This window comes from Cygnus olor, chromosome 8 (genome assembly GCF_009769625.2).
Source record: "Cygnus olor isolate bCygOlo1 chromosome 8, bCygOlo1.pri.v2, whole genome shotgun sequence".
NCBI classification, from domain to species: domain Eukaryota; kingdom Metazoa; phylum Chordata; class Aves; order Anseriformes; family Anatidae; genus Cygnus; species Cygnus olor.
In genome coordinates, this window is record NC_049176.1 from 1,598,187 (window position 1) to 1,616,526 (window position 18,340).

The window sequence follows — 18,340 nt, forward strand, 5'->3', positions numbered from 1 at the left end:
GTGCCAGCCCTCGCCTCGCCGCACCGGAGGGCACCGGAGGGCCGCGCTGTGACGCTGCTCCTCGGTTCTCTCTCCCTGTCCTCACGCCTGAGCGACGCGTGCCAGGGCTCACCTGTCCGCACAGGCGCCAGGCGAAGTTTCGGGATCTCTCCCTCACCTCCCTCATAAATCGGGGACCTGTTGACCCTTCCCCTACCGGGCTCTGTTGGAAGGCTCCACGGGCAGCGGAGGATCCCGCTCCGAGGGGCTCTGCGAAGCCCCCTGCCCGCGGGCCTCACGCCTCAGCGCAGCCTCGGGGCCCTGGAGGGAGCTGCGACCGCGCCGAGCGCCCGGCCTGTAGGGGTCGGAACGCGCTGTGCCTCCCGCCCCAAACGGGATCCCAGGCCGTAGGTGAGTCCTGCGGTGTTAACCCGGCATTTCCTCGGGTTTCGGTGCCTTTACAAAGACTTATACTTGGAAAGTGTGGGTAGGAGAAGACTAATAGGGAAGCTTCGCATTTAGTTGTCTTTCATGCTTGGTGCACACTTAGATACAAGTAAGTGGTTCTGTCCCATCGTGTAAAACACGTATGGACCAAACTACATCAACTTCACAGCCTCCATCACATGGCGTGTTTCAAGGTGTGCCTAAAGCCAGGGGTTTTTAAATTATCAGCATACCTTCATGAAAATCCACCTGTACACCTGACTCTCCTCCCTTGGTTTTTCTTACCAAATTTCAGCGCTGTCTCCGTGCAGCTGTATGCCAGCATGACATCAGCCCAAAGGCTCGCATGCCTTTAGCTCTGTGTAGAATCCTGATCTCGTGTGACTAGATTTTCAAGATTGTGATCTTACAAAATCATAGTTGATTTCCAAAGGTCTTCACAAAGAGAGATGACACTCATTTTCTTAAAGAAAAGAAGTTTTATATAAAACCGTAAATCACCTTTTAGCTCTAATTCCAGTTAAATTTCCTGGCAGTTTAGTCACAAAAGATGGAAATCAGGCCAGCTGTGTTATGGAGACGGTCTCAATATCCTCTCCTCACTGCCATCTCCTCTGTTGTGACCTCCCATACCTGAGATAGGCGAGGAACCTTCCAGACTGTCTGGAATAACCACCTCGACCAGTGTTACCTTGTTCCAGATTCCAGCAAGATATCCATCCCCTGTTGAGTAGTGCGAGGCTTTTAGAGGCTGTTGGGCACTGCAGGACGAGGGGAGCAGGCTGCCAGTTCACCAGGGTGCTGGGAAGCAGGGCCTGAATGGAAGGGCCTGTATGAATCTAGCAGGGAAGGTCGGGTGTGAGGCTGGAGGAAGCAGTGAAACTTTGCGTGGCGAGGGAAGGAAGTCGGAGGGAAAATTTGATAGCTGTGGGAGGAAGGCAGCGTGCTCCAGGGACAGTGGCTGTATGAAGTCAGCAGGGGAAAGGGATGACAGAGAAGGGAGAAGCACAGAGGCGAGGAAAGCCGCTGCTGCCGCCTCTGCTTTCTTCCTCCTCTTCCATCAAGTCTTGGTGCAGATTTGATAAGAAGGATAAGAGTCACCATGCTGCCCAACTCCAGGCACCAAACCGTGGGAGGTAAGGGGAGCCCGGCGCTGCCTGACAAGGGGTAATGCCTCTGAGCCGGGAGCCTGCTCAGCAGCTGGTGACTTAGCTGGTGACTGGTGACACTCTGGGTCACATTTCCTGTCCGCTTTAATGGTATTTCAACAGCTTGTTTAAGACAGAAAAATTCCCCTTATTTTAAAGATGTGTTGCTGCGTGCAGGCAAGCATTATGCTGATTTAGACGTCCAGCAATTTCTATAGAAATTTAGAATTTGGCTTCCACAGTGGAATGTCAAAATGTAAGCATCTAGTGTGTATATGTCTATAGCTGATTTAGTCATCCTCTGCTCATTTTAGAGTCAGCAGAGAAAAATTTCTCTCCTAAGGTGAAGTCCATATTTTCCTAGTACAGGCATCTAAAGCAAATCAGATCAGTCCACTTAATATTGAAATAAACGGGAGAGTTCTGTTGGCAGAGCCCACGATCTTGACTTTACTGAAAGTGTGGGAAACGTACAAGAGCACAAGCTTGGCTGCACGCCTTAGGCTAAGGAGATGACCTTTTCCACTCTGTGTGTCCCTCTCATGAGCTTAGTGGAATCAAGGTTATTCACCATTGGGAAAGTTTGTTGGATTAGGAGCAGACCACAGATTTTCATTCTTTGATATGAACCAAAACCACATATAGCTTATGGGAAAGGTGAGGAGAAAAGGGGAACTAAATCTGCAAAACTCCTGATTTCTGGAAAGAGATGCATGTATTTATTTATTTTTGTTGTATGATCTACTAGGACTCTAACCCTAAACTGGTTAGCTTAGAGATAGCTAAGAAATACTTTATTGCTTAGCAAAGCAATTTCAACATCATACATTTTGTGTACTGTCATATATAATTATTGACATTGAAGTAGAATGCCTCAGATAACATCAGTAAAAGATCAGTTTCCCTATGCTGATAGTTTTGCAACATTTTAGGTAAGATTTTGTAATACTTATTAAAGTTCTGAAATTTTGTAATGCTATAGAACATTCATCATTCCATGCTAACATGAAACTCAGCAATGTTGTCATGCCCAGTAGTGAAAAATTTACTTGTGTGAGTAAAATTTGAAATCCCTGGGAGCTTTTTTGAAAATGAAATTTCTCATGATATTTGCTCCATTCACTTGGCTTTTTAGATCTGTCTTTAATGTGTCTCAGCAATGCACATTACTGGCTAATTAATTTACATATACAATTAAATATATTTATTTAGATAAAACAGAAGTTTAGGGAGCATTCACTGACTTTGGTACCTTCTTCTATAAATACCTGAACATTTATATTGCAGAGCTGCTCAATCAAGTACAGTACTGGAAAGGCATACACAGACTTACAAATACTGCTGCCTTTTAAACATTATGATTTAGCAGTACTATAATTAATGTATTTGGTAAGTGGAAATACTTGCCAGTTACAATACGTTTGCTTTTATGGTAGTAAATAGGCTGTGAAATTCAATAACGTACACTGTATATACCCAGCATAGTTCTTTGTTGTTCTTTCAATCTTTTCCAGTTCCAACCAAATTTCTAAAAGGAAAAGACCATTCAAAAATCTTGAAATGAGAGCAAGTTTACATCAACACTGCTTTTTCCTCTGCATGTAAATACCTCAAAATGATCAATTAACTTAGCTTATTTACATGTTGTGAGTTGTATTTCAACCATTTTATACACTGGAAGGAAACTGTATTTACCCAGCTTTCCTATGGACGTGCTGAAAACCTGTGGTGAAGTCAGGAATGTACAATGTCTTCATTTTATACTGATTTCTGCCACAATCACAGGCTTGTGCTTCCTTTTTTTATTTTTTATTTTTAATTAAGCAAAGAAAAAACATCTGTGGAATGTCTCTAGTGAAGATAAAGGAAAAATACAGAAAATTGATATCAGGATTTAGATACTTCATATCTGTCTAAAGGCTAAGTAACTGATTCGTGTGAAGGACCTGCACCAGGGTAGCGTGGGCGGCCGTGAGCCCAAGCGTGGGAGCCAGTGGGGTCGGGCACTGGTCAGCAGTTGCTCCGGTTGCTGAGCTGCTCTGCAGCGCTCCGACTGCTGCTGGCCTGCTTACGTAGCTGCTGAGCAGTGTGATGGATGAGGTGTGGTGAAGGAGCTAAGCTGATATCAACAAAACAGGTATTTCACCAAGTGAGATCCCACGTACGATAGGAATTACTGGTCGATATTAGAATTCCTGAAGCAAATCTTTTAGGGGTTTCTCATACTGTGCTTTTAAATTTTGTTTCGTTATCACGTTTATTGTACACACATTCTCTCACTTACACTGATATATGAAAACCAGAAAACTAGCAGAAGAACAAAGCTTGTGGGAGCTTTTGGGTCTGCGCTGGCTCTAGGATCCGGTGGTGTGGAACCGTGCCTGCTGGGGAGCCCTGTCGGGGGGAGGCTGTGAGCTGTGTGCATGCTGGAAATCCTGTGGACATGTCTTTGGTGTTAACTCCAACTTACTGGCTGCTTTCCTGTTTCCTGCTCATGGAATGGTGTGGGATGCATTTATCATCCTTTTCAGAAATTGTTTCACAGCATTATTTCTTGAAGAGGAAGCCGAGATACAGATTTGTGTACATTTAATTTTTGTTGTCTTTGGGGATGCTTTGCAGTAAAAGAGATTGTCTAAATGAAAAATTTAAACTATTCTTTGCTTAGTTTGATGCATGGAAGTCTTCTCAGCATCTGTTCTTCTGTGCATCTGAGTGACTATGGCAATGCCAAAGGTGTGTGCTCAGGAGCAGTAAGGTGCTGGTGTGATGCTGCACACAGCTGTGTTTGTTTATGGCACTACTGCCAGAGGGTGAGCAATTTAATGTCACTGAAGCACAACAGAAACTGTTGAGACAGAGAAAAGCACTGAATTGTATCAATTCCTTCTGTGCCTAGATGTTTTTGGTTAGCTTAACCAAACTGTTAGGAGGTTGCACTATTGTTCAGCACTGCAATGCTGTCTGCCTTCCCTTTGCTCCTGTGTTCCACCACAGTTGTGGAGAACTCTTAGAGTAATTCCCTTACCCCAGAATATCTTAATTACATTAATTAATCTTGCAGTTCTTTTGCATCTCTCTTGTAAGATTTTATTTTCCAAATGATGATAGACGTGACGCAGGTGCAACTCCCAGACCTTATTTACGTATGTTTTCTTTTCATGCCTGAGTTCGTGAGGAAGGGATACTCATTGGCAAAGCCAGTACGCCTAATCCCAGCTAGCTTGCTTTTGCAAATTTCATCACCAGTGACAACAGTAGAGGTACTCCTGTTACATTTCAATATATGCGAGCTCAAATTAAGGTTTAATATTCTCTCACCTAGGCCAGTATACATTCTTCATGCATGGGTCAAAAAAACAAAAAATCATTTTTTCTCTCTGCAATTTATTTTGGGTTTGGTTTCCAAACATAAGTGGCCAAACTGGGGAAAAAAAAAAAAAGGGAGCAACTTCAGTATTAAGTGACAAGGTTCCTGTTTAACAGAAGGCATGTCCACTAATGAATCTATTTTCATGTTAAATCCAGTCTCAGCTCATGACTTTTTAATGAAGTAACTGGAATAAATTAATTCTACTAAGCAGTTATTTATAGCTGCTAGTGGAAATCATTTCCTTTCCCAACCTATTCAGTAAAAAAAATGGGACTTTTTATATTAGATGTGGCATACGCAACTTCTCCATGAAGAAAATGGAAGTCAAGTTCTGTGCTCTAAAAATATTGTTGTGAACATGCCTTCGAGGTCAGGCAAGCTTCAGTTTGAACAAGTGTGGTTCCCAGTCTGTCATTACATGCATTCTTAAGAACTGTGGGAGATGAAAAGGTAAACTGAACCTTGTTTGATTTGGCTGTTCTAATGTTTAATGCTATTGTATTGCTCTCTTTTCGAGTTACTTGCTAGGAACAAAACACATCTGTACGGAAAGTACCCTGCAAAATTAAAGTGATAGTTTCTTTAATGTGCTGTGTCTCTGTTCTTTGACATTACAGTACTCTGTTGATGCTTCCTTTACTGCTGATTTGGGGGTGAATAGATTAAAGATAATTAGAGAATGGATCATCTTAGCTATTACAGGAGACTAATTCTGGATTTGATAATCAGACAGAATTAGCCTGCTGCACCAGTGTAACTCCCACTGGTAGCTTGTCCCTTCTACAGTTCAGGGCATTTCCTTCTGAAATGATTTCTCCACTTCCCAAGTCTGCTTTTCTGTCTCACACCCAAGGAGAGTCAATGAGATTATCAAACATAGATTTGACTTTTTAAGATGTATCCCAAGTTCCTGTTTAGCCCAGGAGTATATAGACAACTTTTTCACTATCATGTATTTGAATTACAGTCTGTGCACTAATGATGACATTAGGTAGACACACTTTTCTTCCCCAGGTATCAGACTGTAGATTGCTCTGTCCTGTCAGTCATCTTTCTATTTACTTTCATATATTTTCTGTATACTTTCTATACTTTCATCAAAATACTGCATTTGTCTCCTTCTTGTAAAACATTAGGTAAGTTTGTATGGTACTATAGGTTACTATGAGACCCAGCACTGATTGCTACCTTGGTCAGAGGTAGTTCTTGAAGTTTTGAAAGCTTTCTGCATGATGGAAAATGGCTGATTTGTAATGATTGCCACAGTACAATCTTTGTTTTGCACTTTCTAAGTTTGTATTGCAGTTAACTTAGCTAATTTAGTATATTTTTGTTATCACTGGAATTTAATATCCTTATGTTTCTTGTTTCCTCAGAAAACAAATCATGCCAGTGGTAGTTGGAAATGTACTTATAATATAAGTTACCCTATGTGATTAAAAAAGGGTTTTGTTTAGAGATTTTGAAAATAAATAACAGTGTTTTTTCAGAAAAATACAACTGAAGTATTCTTATTGTTATCTTCACATTCACCTTCTTACTCATCTTCTTACCTTTTTCTTTAATAAAATCCTAATGGAAAGAACAATACCCAAATACTAGGCATATCTATTTAATGTGACATAATTGCTTACGATTTACTGAATAATTAAATATTATTGTAAAGAAACATTATTTTAAAATGATACAAAACCAATGTAGATTAGGCATACTATTTAGTGAAATAAATGCACTTGTCCCTCAGAGTCAGATTGGAAACCTTCTTAAAATAGGAACAAAAAAAATAGTGTTAAAAAACTTAAATGGTTAATGGTGCACCATTGGTTTGAGCTCAGAAGTCATCATCATGACAAGAGTGAAGTCTACCTTCCAGATCTTCTGAAAGATGTGGAAGGAAGTGAAGAAAAAAAAAAGGAGAAAGAAAGAATGAAAGAAGGATTTGAGTTCTCTGGTGTCAATTAGTATTGACAGAATACTGGCAGAGACCATATCACCTATTAGATGTTCTCTGCTCCTTCAGGCTATTTGTCAGCTCAAATCACAGAGTCATTGTAAGGATCTTAAAGTTTAAGCTCTGCTAACAAGCTATGCAAGTGGGGGGGACATCACTGTTACCAATCAGCTTCTTAGCTGTCCAATACAAAGGGTAAGAACCATCATAGGTCTGATCTAGGGACAAAGTCTGAAGTGGTTTTCTTGAATATCAATACACTGCACTGGTCTTGACAGACATACTCATTGTCTGTGTCTGAAAGTCATAACCAATTTTAACTCAGCCGGCTCTAGACTGGATGATTACAGCAAAAACTGGTAAGAACTCAGGCAACACATTCCTCTGTGTGGAGCAATCCTCCTGTAGTGGCCAGCATCCAAATGCATTCTTTCACTATATCAGAGGGCTAACACTACTCTTCACTGACCTGTGTGGGTTGATTCAGGAGTTAGTAAAGAAGGGGTGAAGTGAAACTTCCAGTAACCCGTGTTTAGTTAGAAAATCTTTGTGGTTTGCAGCCAACTGTTGAATGTTGAACCCCGAAAGTCTCAAGAAATTTAAAACAACTGTATCATTATATTCTTTTAATGCAATAGAAGGCAAGTTATGATCTCTTGTAGAGCCTTAATTCTGGCATTCCAAAGTGTTACCTTCTAAACATAGCAATTTGATTAGCTGCATTTGGAGCTTTGTGAGTGTATTTGAACGGAACGTAAAGCACATCACAAAGAAAATGGTTCTTAAACTGAATGTTTGCCTTGGAAAAAAGAAAAACTGAAAATGAATAGTATTAATTACTCTGAAAGTTCAAATGATTTTGCTCATAAAAAGTGTGATTTCAAATGATTCTCTGAACAGCTAGAGACAGCATATCTGTTTTAAGATTGGGAACCTGATTTTATTTGGAGCCCAATTATAATTGTTCTTTCTCTGTGATACTTAACTTCTAAATAACATTAGATCAATTTTTATTTCCTGGTATCATTCTGCATCATCTAAACCCTACTGGGCCATACTGACTTCTGCTGATACCAGCAGGAACATCTTGGACTATATGCCTCCCCTCCAGCTCCTAATTTGGTCTGTCTTGATTGTAACTGGTTGATAAACCAATTGTCAGTGTAGGAGGAAAAGTACCTTTCATATAAAGAGAAAATACTCCTTGGCTCTCTAAGACACCTGGACAGCCAAAAAATAAAAACAACCCTGTAAGCTTCCAGTTACGAACTTAGGCTCTTCAGAGCTTTGGTGACGTATTTCTGCTGGTAGCAAGTCCACAGGTTAGTGCAAATTTTGAAGTACAGTTGCCTGGGTCTTTTTCATACATTGCCTACCCAAAGTGTTTTGTAAACTCAAAACAAACTTGCATTTAGACTCCAAAAGACAGTCCTGTCCTCTAGGCTTGTACTTTTCCCCAGTCTTTCATGGGCTGCAATACACTTAATAGAGTCCTTCTAGGTCCCTAGAAAAAACTTTTTTTTTTTTTAACCTTTTGGAGAACTCGCTGTATGTTTTTTCCCTGATCTCAGCAGTCTCCCAGTCTCTGCTTGTATTGCAGGCTCCTGCTTTCTATGCCTCTCACTCATTCTTTTTCTCCCTTTCTTAATAGCAGAACACAACATACAGGACACAATAAACTACAAATAAAAGAGAGAGCATCTATTGCACCGTTATAACAGATAGCAATTCTGCAACAAAGATTCCTTCAGAAGAAAGATCCTTAACATATCTCAAATGCTACATGCCCTGAGTTTTGTGGTTAATCATTAGTTTACAGGCAATTTGAGACAAAAACTTGTCAGTTCATAAATAGGTCAGTACCACAATCAAATGCTGCGAATTGTCACCTAAGAAGTCCCAAAGATTTGGCAAAATCCTTTTAGACTTTTCCAGGTTTATAAAGCAGGGTCTTAGGAGTTACTTTAGTACCAGCACAAACACATCTGAAACTCCCACTAAGATGCTGGGGACAAAGTTTTGAAGAAAAATTATTTCTTATCTAAAGAATGTGATCAGGTGAGTGTTAGTTGTGGAATCCTTGTAAACCGTTGTCCATCAGGGACACCTTAAGAAACATAATGCTTAGGAACTTAAGAAAGAGGTTGCTGAGTTCATGGGCCCATGAGGGGCATTCATGAAACTAACATGGAATTTGGTACTTATGTAATCAAGTCTGATTCATTAAAAATAGCAGCACTTCAACTGTTCAAACAGAGGGTTGAAAACAGGTCTTCTTATAAAAGTTTCCTCTTCTAACTTCTCAACTTCTCAGAGTTAGAAGAACTTCTTTGAGACTAATGTTCAAATGATATGCAGAGCAAATATATTCTTCCCCTGCAATTCAGCACAATTATTATTTTTATTTTTTTCTCTTTGGCTTTTGGGGAGAAAGCCTAAGAAAAAAGAAGTAAATAGAACCAAGTTGTATCTGATAATAATAGAGAAGCATACTTACAGTCCTGTAGATACACAGATACAGCACAATATACCTGCTCCTGAATTCCATACGTGTACATCCAGCAGTTAATCTGCTTGGAGGTTGTTCCATTCTTTAGTGCAAGTCCTAACTTAGTGCAAAACCTGACTGTCCAACTTGCACAGTTTCCTTTGTGCTTACAAAGCTCAGGGTGTATGCTATCAACTTGATAACAACTCCATGCACTCTATGCAGCTCCAGCACATTCGTTTTTGATAGATATGAAAAGATTTGGAAAGATTTAGATTGGTAGAGATAGCTTTGCCTTTCCTGATGAATAACCTGTAGCATTTGTGCTGATAATTCCCTTGATCAAATACAGTATTGTGCAGCACGTATTGAAGGCAGATAATGGTGTGCCGATAGTTAGCAGTCCCAATAAAATTAAAATTGGGACTGTGGATCTACTGTTGCTTTCCTTGATAGCATTTCCTTTTTTTTTTTTTTTTTTTTAATAATGATCAGCCCTGATAAATTTTCCTGAAATGCTTTAGTAAAAAGAGGCATAAAATTTTATAGCACCTAGTTCTAATCTTACATATTACTTTCCTTTGTTCTTAATCTGGTTGGAATTTTAAGAGTCTCTAGGTCTTGCAGTTAAAATGTAAAATCTGGCTAGGCAAAGAAAATCTTGGACTGCATTTTTTAAATATTTCACAGGATCCTTTCTTGCCTCTCTCCTGTTCTGAGGCATGCTTGGCATAGGCATCCTTGATACACAACAGAGGCTTGAGCTGAGTTTCTATCACCTTGGAATTTTAAAATCTCAGGAAGAATTCTGCAGTCCTTTGAACTTGAGGTGTTACTTTCGCAAACACTTAGTACTGCCAGGCAGAGACAGGCATTAAATGGGAGGTGAAATTCCAGTAAGAGAGGCTGGAATTGGCTGGATTTCAGCTTCCAATCTCTTTTGACATAGCCTTAAACCCTCACTGCATGATTCTGCTTATATCCAGTCTTGCTATCTTGTGTCCAATCCAAAACTGTGTCCCCAAAATCTAAGATTGTCTCCAGCCCCTCTGTTATTTTTCTTAAATGTTTCTGAATACTTTATACGTTATTGTCCGAAATCATTCAGAGTTTAGCGAGTTCATTAAACTTCTTGAAAAGGCTTCCTGCATTAAATGGGAAGTCGTGTAGTGGTGCACAACTCACTAACAGTTTTGAATCTGTAACTTGAGGTTTTGATTAAGCATGCACTGAGGATTTCCTCTTTCATTGCTTGTTCTAATTCCTATGTATGATAAAGGTTTCGATACTTGCATCTTCTAGAAAAGAAAGGAGGTAGCCCTACGAACTGGAACACAGACACTTTCTGAATATAAATAGGGGCTGCTTTACCCATGAATTGACTAAGGCTTAATGATTCAATCTAACCAGGAATCTGACACACATAATACCAGACTCATGCAGGCCTTTATGAGCTACTTGAAAGAAAGGATGTAGACAGACACTTTTTTGGTCTTAGCCTTGATGGCACAGAAGAAATTAGAAGTCTAAAGAAACTAACAGAGATACACAGAAACACATTTTCTTTCTGCCAAGAAAGAAACAGAGGCAAATTTTGTTCTGCCTCTCTGGTTATTTGCCAGTGATCAGTGGTATAGACTCCTATTCGAGAGGGGCAGGCAGGAGAGCAGCTTTTGTTAGTCTCTTCTGCCATCCCTTTTCTCTGTCACTTGTAGCTGACATTCATATCTTGTCCTGATTTAACCCTGAAAGAAAAGTCAGTTATATAGAAAGGAGTGTTGCAAATAAAAATGCTGTTAAATTAAACTGCCATGGTACATAGCATCTATAAGAGTTTTACATTTTGTCTTGATCACTTGGCAAATACGGCCTGTGTTTGACACATTTCCATAGTTTTTGCTCAGCAACTAATTCCCCTTTCAGTTGTGTTTTTAATAGCCTCCTACTCAGCTGGATTTTATAATTCCATTCAGTACTGTTTCCTCAACTCTCCCTGGTTCTCTCTGTCGGTATAGAAGTGGAAAGTAACTGACACTGTGAAGTACAATGAAGAAAATTTAGTTAATAAAAATTAAAACATTTTGTTAATATAAAATAACTTTTAAAATGTTCCTGTAATTGATAGAATTAATGGTAGATTATTTTTGTATCCTTAGGTTCATATATCCTTCAGATCAGTAGTTCCAGATGAAAATGTTTATGATAATTTGCTTTTAGATGCAAGGGGAATTAATATAAGAAAAAACATGCCTCATAACCCTTTTTTTTTTTTTTTATTTCCCCGTATAGAATACTTGTGTTAAATAAGTGAACTGTCCTACAAAAGCAAAGCTGGAACATCAAACAACTATATAGAAAGTTTTTGGCCAGGAAAGTTTCACAGGTCTAACTATCTTACCAAAAAAAAAAAAAAATCCAATGTAAATTTATCTTCACAGTAAAAATATTAATCTGTCTAGAGACTTCATTTTCTCTTCATAACATTTTTAAATTGCAAAACAAAACACACATTTGAGCTGAATATATCCAGAGACTCAAGCTTTATATCCAGAGAACTCCAGCTTTATAACTGGAGTTACTGCTCTTGGAAGTATTACAAAAAGTATAATGGCTTTTTTGTTTTTGTCTTTTTCTTTCACGTGTCTTAGATTTTAAGATGAGTGACTGGGTCTATGACTAAGTTGCCTTCAATAGTGCTTTCAGAAGAAAGACAGCAAATAATAGTCATCTCAATTACTTCTGTCCTAATTCAAATTCAGAGATTTTCCTTCTACACTGCTAGCTAAACTAACTTTGTAATCCCAGTTTCTGTTTTCAATTTTTAAGATAGATCTGATGTCTGGAAACTTTTTCCTTGGTGTTGGTGTAATATCATGTAAGCAATACCTGATGTGCTACTTGAATGAACAGCTTTCCTACACATCATTAACTTCTGGGTGCAAAAATCTGTACTACGGAAACAGATCAAAAGTCACCTTCCGGTCCTAAAGGAGCTTAATTTGTCTCCAGATCTGAAAGAGATTTTCAGAAGAGTTTTCAATTACAAGCCAAATTTATAATTTGAAGGTATGTGGCTTATAACAAGTTTGAACCTGAGGAACTTGGAACTGAGTTTTAAATCACCTACTTCCAAATCATTTGCATTTATTTTTAAACTTTATATACCCGTGCAACTCTATTAAAAGGACATATATACTAATTTTGTTTGCAGTGCTTATATGAGAACTTAAGCTTTATGAAGTTAATTTGATAATGAAAAGAAAATCAGGTTCAAGGTATATGAGATTTGGATATGCATGCGAGACCTACATCTGTCAGCCGTAGTACGTTCTTCATCAGTGGGCTTAAAACTATGATTCATACAGGAACTTTGTTTTCTCCATAAGACCTGACCCTCTCTGCAAAGGAAACAATCATCAGCTAATGGTATATTCTGCCAGCCAGATCAGTGGATTTCACAGCAATTCTGGTTTAAAATTCCAAAGAAAACTTTCCTGCTGACATCCAGAGTTAAATTCTCAGAGCATCATAATTTCCAGGTATGAAACAACTACACCCCCAGCTGTGACAGGAGTGACAGGGTAGTGACTGTGACTGCAGTGACAGGGTAGAACCATACAGCACTGGCTGTGTGTTGCAGACTTTCCAAGGCTCATGTTGACTAACGTACCTCTGATGTGGTGAAAACATGTGTGTGCATTTGCACTTCTGCCACTACCAGTAATATGGAATACACACTTAAAGGATACACTGGTGCTAGTAAAAATGAAGGAATCTTTAGGCCTTATTAAATATGGGTTTAACTATGTTTCTGCATTTACTTTGTGGTAGAAACTGGTCATTATTGACAAATATTGACATAGAGAGCAATGAGATATCCCCAAATGCTATATCCAGCTTGACAGATGAGCTTTCTGTAAAACATCAATTTCAAATATACTCTGAAATTATACAGCACATATTTTAATGTATATGAAGAACCAAAATATTTTGCTTTTTTGTTCTCAGACCCTAGCTTATGCTAGTCATCAGCACCATAACTGTGTGCTAGACTTTTGTTGCAAAACTCTTATGTTTTTGCTTTCCATTTAATCTCTTTATTTGAGATCAACTGAACTTTTCCTTTTTGTGCTTTTTTTTTGGGTGGAAGTGTTGCTTGTTACGTTTTTTCATCTGGAGCAGTGAGTGAAAAGAGAGAGGCAGACATGGGATTTTTAAAGAAGCAGATGACACAACATCAGAAAGAGGGCAGTTTAAGGGTTGTGGCTTTCTAGCACATTTGGACACTATTTGTCATGTCTGAATGCTATGCTGGGTCATAATTTAAACTGCTATATATTTAAAAATGCCTGTTACCATTCGCTCTCATAATCTCCATGTTTTCAGAAACCATAGTGCTGAAACACTGAGACAAAACAAACAAGAAACACATAGTTCGCAACATATGCAAACTGTTTATTAATATAAGTTTTGAATATGAAATGTACTAAGTTGATTCTGTAGTGTCATACACCCACTTGGTAATGTGTAGATAGCTATACAAGATTTGAGGTTCTGGTTTTATTAGGGCTGCTGTAAATTAGTAAAAAAGTGAATCTAAGTAATTCAGTTAGGACTACTTCATTTTTGCTCTTGAGTGAGAAGGAACAGAAGCAGGCCATGAAATCACTGAAATTTTATTGGATTTATTGTATTTGTAAAAGTCACTTATTTGCTGCATGATTTTATTCCTTCCTTATTTTACTTCTCTTTACAGCTACTAGTCACATCCTTGTTCTCTTTTCCTAAACAAGGCATTTTTTAAAAGATAAAAAATGAAAAAACCCCGTGAATTACATCATGATTTATATGGGTATTCCCAGACGGAAAAATATACTGATTTAATTTGATGGTATACATTTACAGGAGTATCTCCACCGGGGACATAATCCACATGTGAAATCAATGAATTTAATTAATGCAAACTAAGAAAATACTGTCAGAGATATGGTTCATCTCTGGAGGTGTTGGAGTCATTGTCCCTGGGGTTGTTAAGGCAAGGTTGGACGTGGTGCTCAGGGACACGGTTTAGCGGGTGATACTGTTGGTAGGGGGGTGGTTGGACCAGATGATCTTGCTGGTCTTTTCCAGTCGTAATGATTCTATAATCTCAGTGTATGGATCTCACTGCTTTTGGTCTTAAGCTCTTCTCCAGACTTATTCTCTACGAGCAGTGTCATTGGCACAGTGCCTTCAAAAATTGGCAGCTGAGGGCCACTGGGCCAAATTATTCATTTTTAAGGGTTTGAAAATATTTATGTGCTACAGCTTCAAAAACCAGCCAGGTTATCCTGCTGTTATTAGTGTATAGGTTTGAAGAAAAAACTCTTAATACCAAGGAGTACACAGCTAAAACCATCACTGGGAATTTCCACTACGAAATTTGCCCCCTGTCTTTATAAAAATAAAACCTAACTGAGACACATGCAACTAATTTAAGAGTATAATCAGCCCAAATGCTGAGTTTTTATACATTTCTCAATATTAACTCTTTTTAATAATGTGGTATGACTAGAGAACGGCCTCATCTTCCCACTGTAGCAGACTTGTGGGAAAGTAGACTACTGTTAAAATCAACATAACGTTGTCCCTTGCTGTTGAGCATTTTGCTTCTCAGATTTTCTGGGGATCTTTTGAAGGAACGGCATTCAAACTGAATGAAGACTTAAGGGGTTGGCACAGTTGCAGATGGACTAAGACATCTAACCCAGCTCTTGCTGACTTTGTTCATTCTCAGGAGCCTGATTTTCTGAATTCCCTGTCTACAGGCTTGCTTTTATTTAGAAAGCAAGTGGAAGTGAGCATTCCCCGGGCAGGCAAGACAGAGGCAAGTCAGAAGAGGTCAAGGCTGAGGTCACCAAAGGTGGGCAGCCTCCATCAACAGGGAGGCAGGCACCTGGGCTCCTCTAGCCCAAGATGAGGTCTGTTTTCTGCAGCCTGGTGAGAAAGATTGTCTCAGCTGTAAACCCACAGATTTCTCATATTCACAGCCAGTTTACCCGAACGTTGGTCAGGGATTATACCTTTTTTTTTTTTTCCACTGCATTACTTAAGAACACTCACATCCAAAGCATAACAATGCTTATACCATTCTCTGACTGTATTTCCTATAACCTTTCAGTCAGCTTTTGCCTCAGATAGCTTTAATTTTCTTCCAGATACAGTTCCTTAGTGCAAATCTTTCTTTAAAGAACCAATTTGAGTAAACCTTCAATGTTTCTTCTAAACCTTTGTTTACAAAAGCTTATGTAAGTTTACAGAACTCCATTAATGATTGTCAGTTAATGATAAAATATGTGATAGGTATCACTCTGAGGCTCTAGTTGTCAAACTAAATTTTACTTAACAGAAGTTATGACCACCTGGAAGAGTAGTAAGTCCCATTTACTTTGTCAATTAACACCCTAAGAACCAGCATGCTTCTCTTCTGTAGTTTTGCAGTAGTTCATAAAGGGAGGAAAGGCCTTTCTAAGAGGTTCAAATCTCCGGCAGAAACTTACTCTCCTTTTCTCTCCTGTATGACTCCTTTGTTTTGAAGTGATAAGAATGAAGGTTTGTTGAAATTTCATTTGCATATGCTCAGATTTTGAGGGATCTTGCTAACTGGAATTTTGTAGCTGCTTGGGACCTGTCTGTATTTGGTTTCTATCATGTTTCTTGGCTGAATGTTTATGTTCAGTATTTATGCTATGTTCCAAAAAAAAAAAAAAAAAGGTATTTTTAAGTTTCTAGTAGATGCAAGTATTCAGCCCTAGGAGAATTTTCTGAACTGAAGTCAGATGTTGAAAAAATTTCCTGTATAAAAAAGCTGTAAAGACGACTTCATTACTTAGTTAAAAGCTTAAACATCATTTCTGTTTTTTGTTTTCCAATGTAGCCTGAAAAGGACTATTTTTATCTTCTGTATTTACTAACTTCATATTAAAAGGCACCATAATCTACCAATTAAATTTATGGAGGAAGAATCTGGGATGACAACTTCTAGCTCTTCCCAAGAGTGTTTATTTATCTTTGGGGACATAATTTTTATGAGATTTGTTTTTATTTTTCATAAGCTGTTGATACCTGTTATTTTCCTTATCTCACCCATTTCTTGTGGAACTTGATTAAAATTTGTGTCGTGTTCTAGGCCCGACTGATGGGAGGGGACAGTATTGGGGGTGCTATTGAATGGAGGGTGCTAATATGTAACCTGACTCTTGGTCTCTGCGATCCAACACCATGACTTTATGCAGAAAATTCATGCAGCATCTAGTGAATTCTTTAATGTTTTAGAGTCTTTAATTGTTAAAGAAATATTGCTGAAGGGCTTCATAAAAATTTTCTACTCTACTTCAGAGCTTGCCTTGAGTTCAGAAGGAGGAAACGGTGAAGCTGGTGATACAGAATCTCTCCCCCAATAAATAGATCTCTAATTCACGTTACAAAAGTCCCATATTCCACTGTCAGCCCAATATATCTGCCTGGCACTGTTTACCTGAAGACTGCACTGCAGGATGTATCTCAGTCTGAGTACATGCTGGCACCTCCATCAGTTTCCTGCACCTTCTGGAATGAAATGAGCAGCTTGCACAGTAAGTGTAAGTGGATCTGGAGGCATCCATAGCATTTTCAACTTCTTACCATCATCTACATAACAATATAAAACACACTGACAGCTTCTAAACATTTTATGGCTGTCAGACAGAAAGAAGTGAAGCTTCTTTCTGTAAGAGAGCAGCTATTGGAAATTGTTTGAATGGGGAAGGAAAGGAAGAATACACAAGGTGTGCAAAACGGAGATGTTGAAATCAGTGGGATGTTACCTTATTAAAGAGAGAGATGGCTCCCTAGAGTAGTTTTTATCTGGTGTGATGCTAAAATGTCTTCCAGGTGTCTTCATATCAGCAAAGTCCCCTGTATGGTTTAATCTGAAATCCGTAATAGTTGATAAAGCTTACAGGAAGCCTTTGTGATCTTGCAAGCATTTTCGACCTCTTTATTAGACAAAGGGGTGATAATGTTACTTTTTACAAGGATAATGAAATTCTTCCAATTCACAAATACGTAGCTTAAAATATGTTCCTATGAATAATCAGTTTTAGGAATATAATCTTATGAAGACGTATACAACAAAAGGTGTCTTGCATTGTCTTTGTGCTGTGAAAATTGTGTCTGTAAAACAGTGGGAGTACCAGTCTCGGTACCCTTACTTACCTTTACGAGCAATGTATTATGTGTCGGCTTTTCTCCCACAATAGTCAGGAGACAGCTTCTGCTGTGGGCAGGGGTGACTGAGCCAAACACGAGTACTTACAGAAGTGCTTTTTGAAATTCACGCTGAATTATGGAGCAAGACTCCGAATTCTTTCGTATTTGTAGGTAGGTAACATTATACAGAGAGATAGACCTTATGATTCTTGGTATGTGATTATGATTCCTAAGCAGTGCTGCAAACAGGTTAAGACACTAAAAGTATACAGTAAGTTAAGAAAAACGAAATAATAATAATCGAAATTTCCTAGTAGCCTAGGAGATGTTTAACAGTGCAAGTGGCTTTCTCCAGAAAGAATGTAATGAAGATCACTTCAGTATATGTATGAACAGCTGCATAAAGCTGCTAAAGGACCTAGAATTATGCCTTAGTTTGGAGGGAAGGTGGTAAACAAGAAACTAGGGAAATGAGTGGAGTTTACACAGTAGCTACCTTAGATTTATAAATGGCTTTTAAGTTACATACAGATTATATAAAGCTTGCCAGATATATTAAATGTTGATGTAATCATACATTCCTAACAGCCCACTATAAAAACAGAGAAGCAGAGCAGTAGACATGGAAAACACAAAAATATAAGCTCAAGATATACCACTATTTTTATTGATGTGATAAAGAAAGCAGGTAAGGGCACTAATTAAAATTTAAATGCTCTGGGTTT

The 18,340-nt window shown here is 38.6% G+C and overlaps 1 protein-coding gene across 3 annotated transcripts in view; it reads left to right on the forward strand.

The window, feature by feature from the left end:
- The first annotated feature begins 70 nt into the window (after positions 1-70).
- SLC44A3 (solute carrier family 44 member 3) overlaps positions 71-18,340 on the forward strand; it is a 103,312-nt gene continuing 85,042 nt past the window's right edge. The window contains exon 1 of one of the 3 annotated variants that reach the window (XM_040565874.1): positions 71-390. Coding sequence is in view for 1 of the 3 variants with exons in the window: in XM_040565875.1 (XP_040421809.1) it covers positions 15,972-15,977 (6 nt within the window). In the remaining 2 variants the exon portion in view is untranslated. Of the gene's footprint in view, positions 391-15,956; positions 15,978-18,340 lie in introns of those variants that run through there. The other 2 variants (XM_040565878.1, XM_040565875.1) reach the window with 2 other exon arrangements.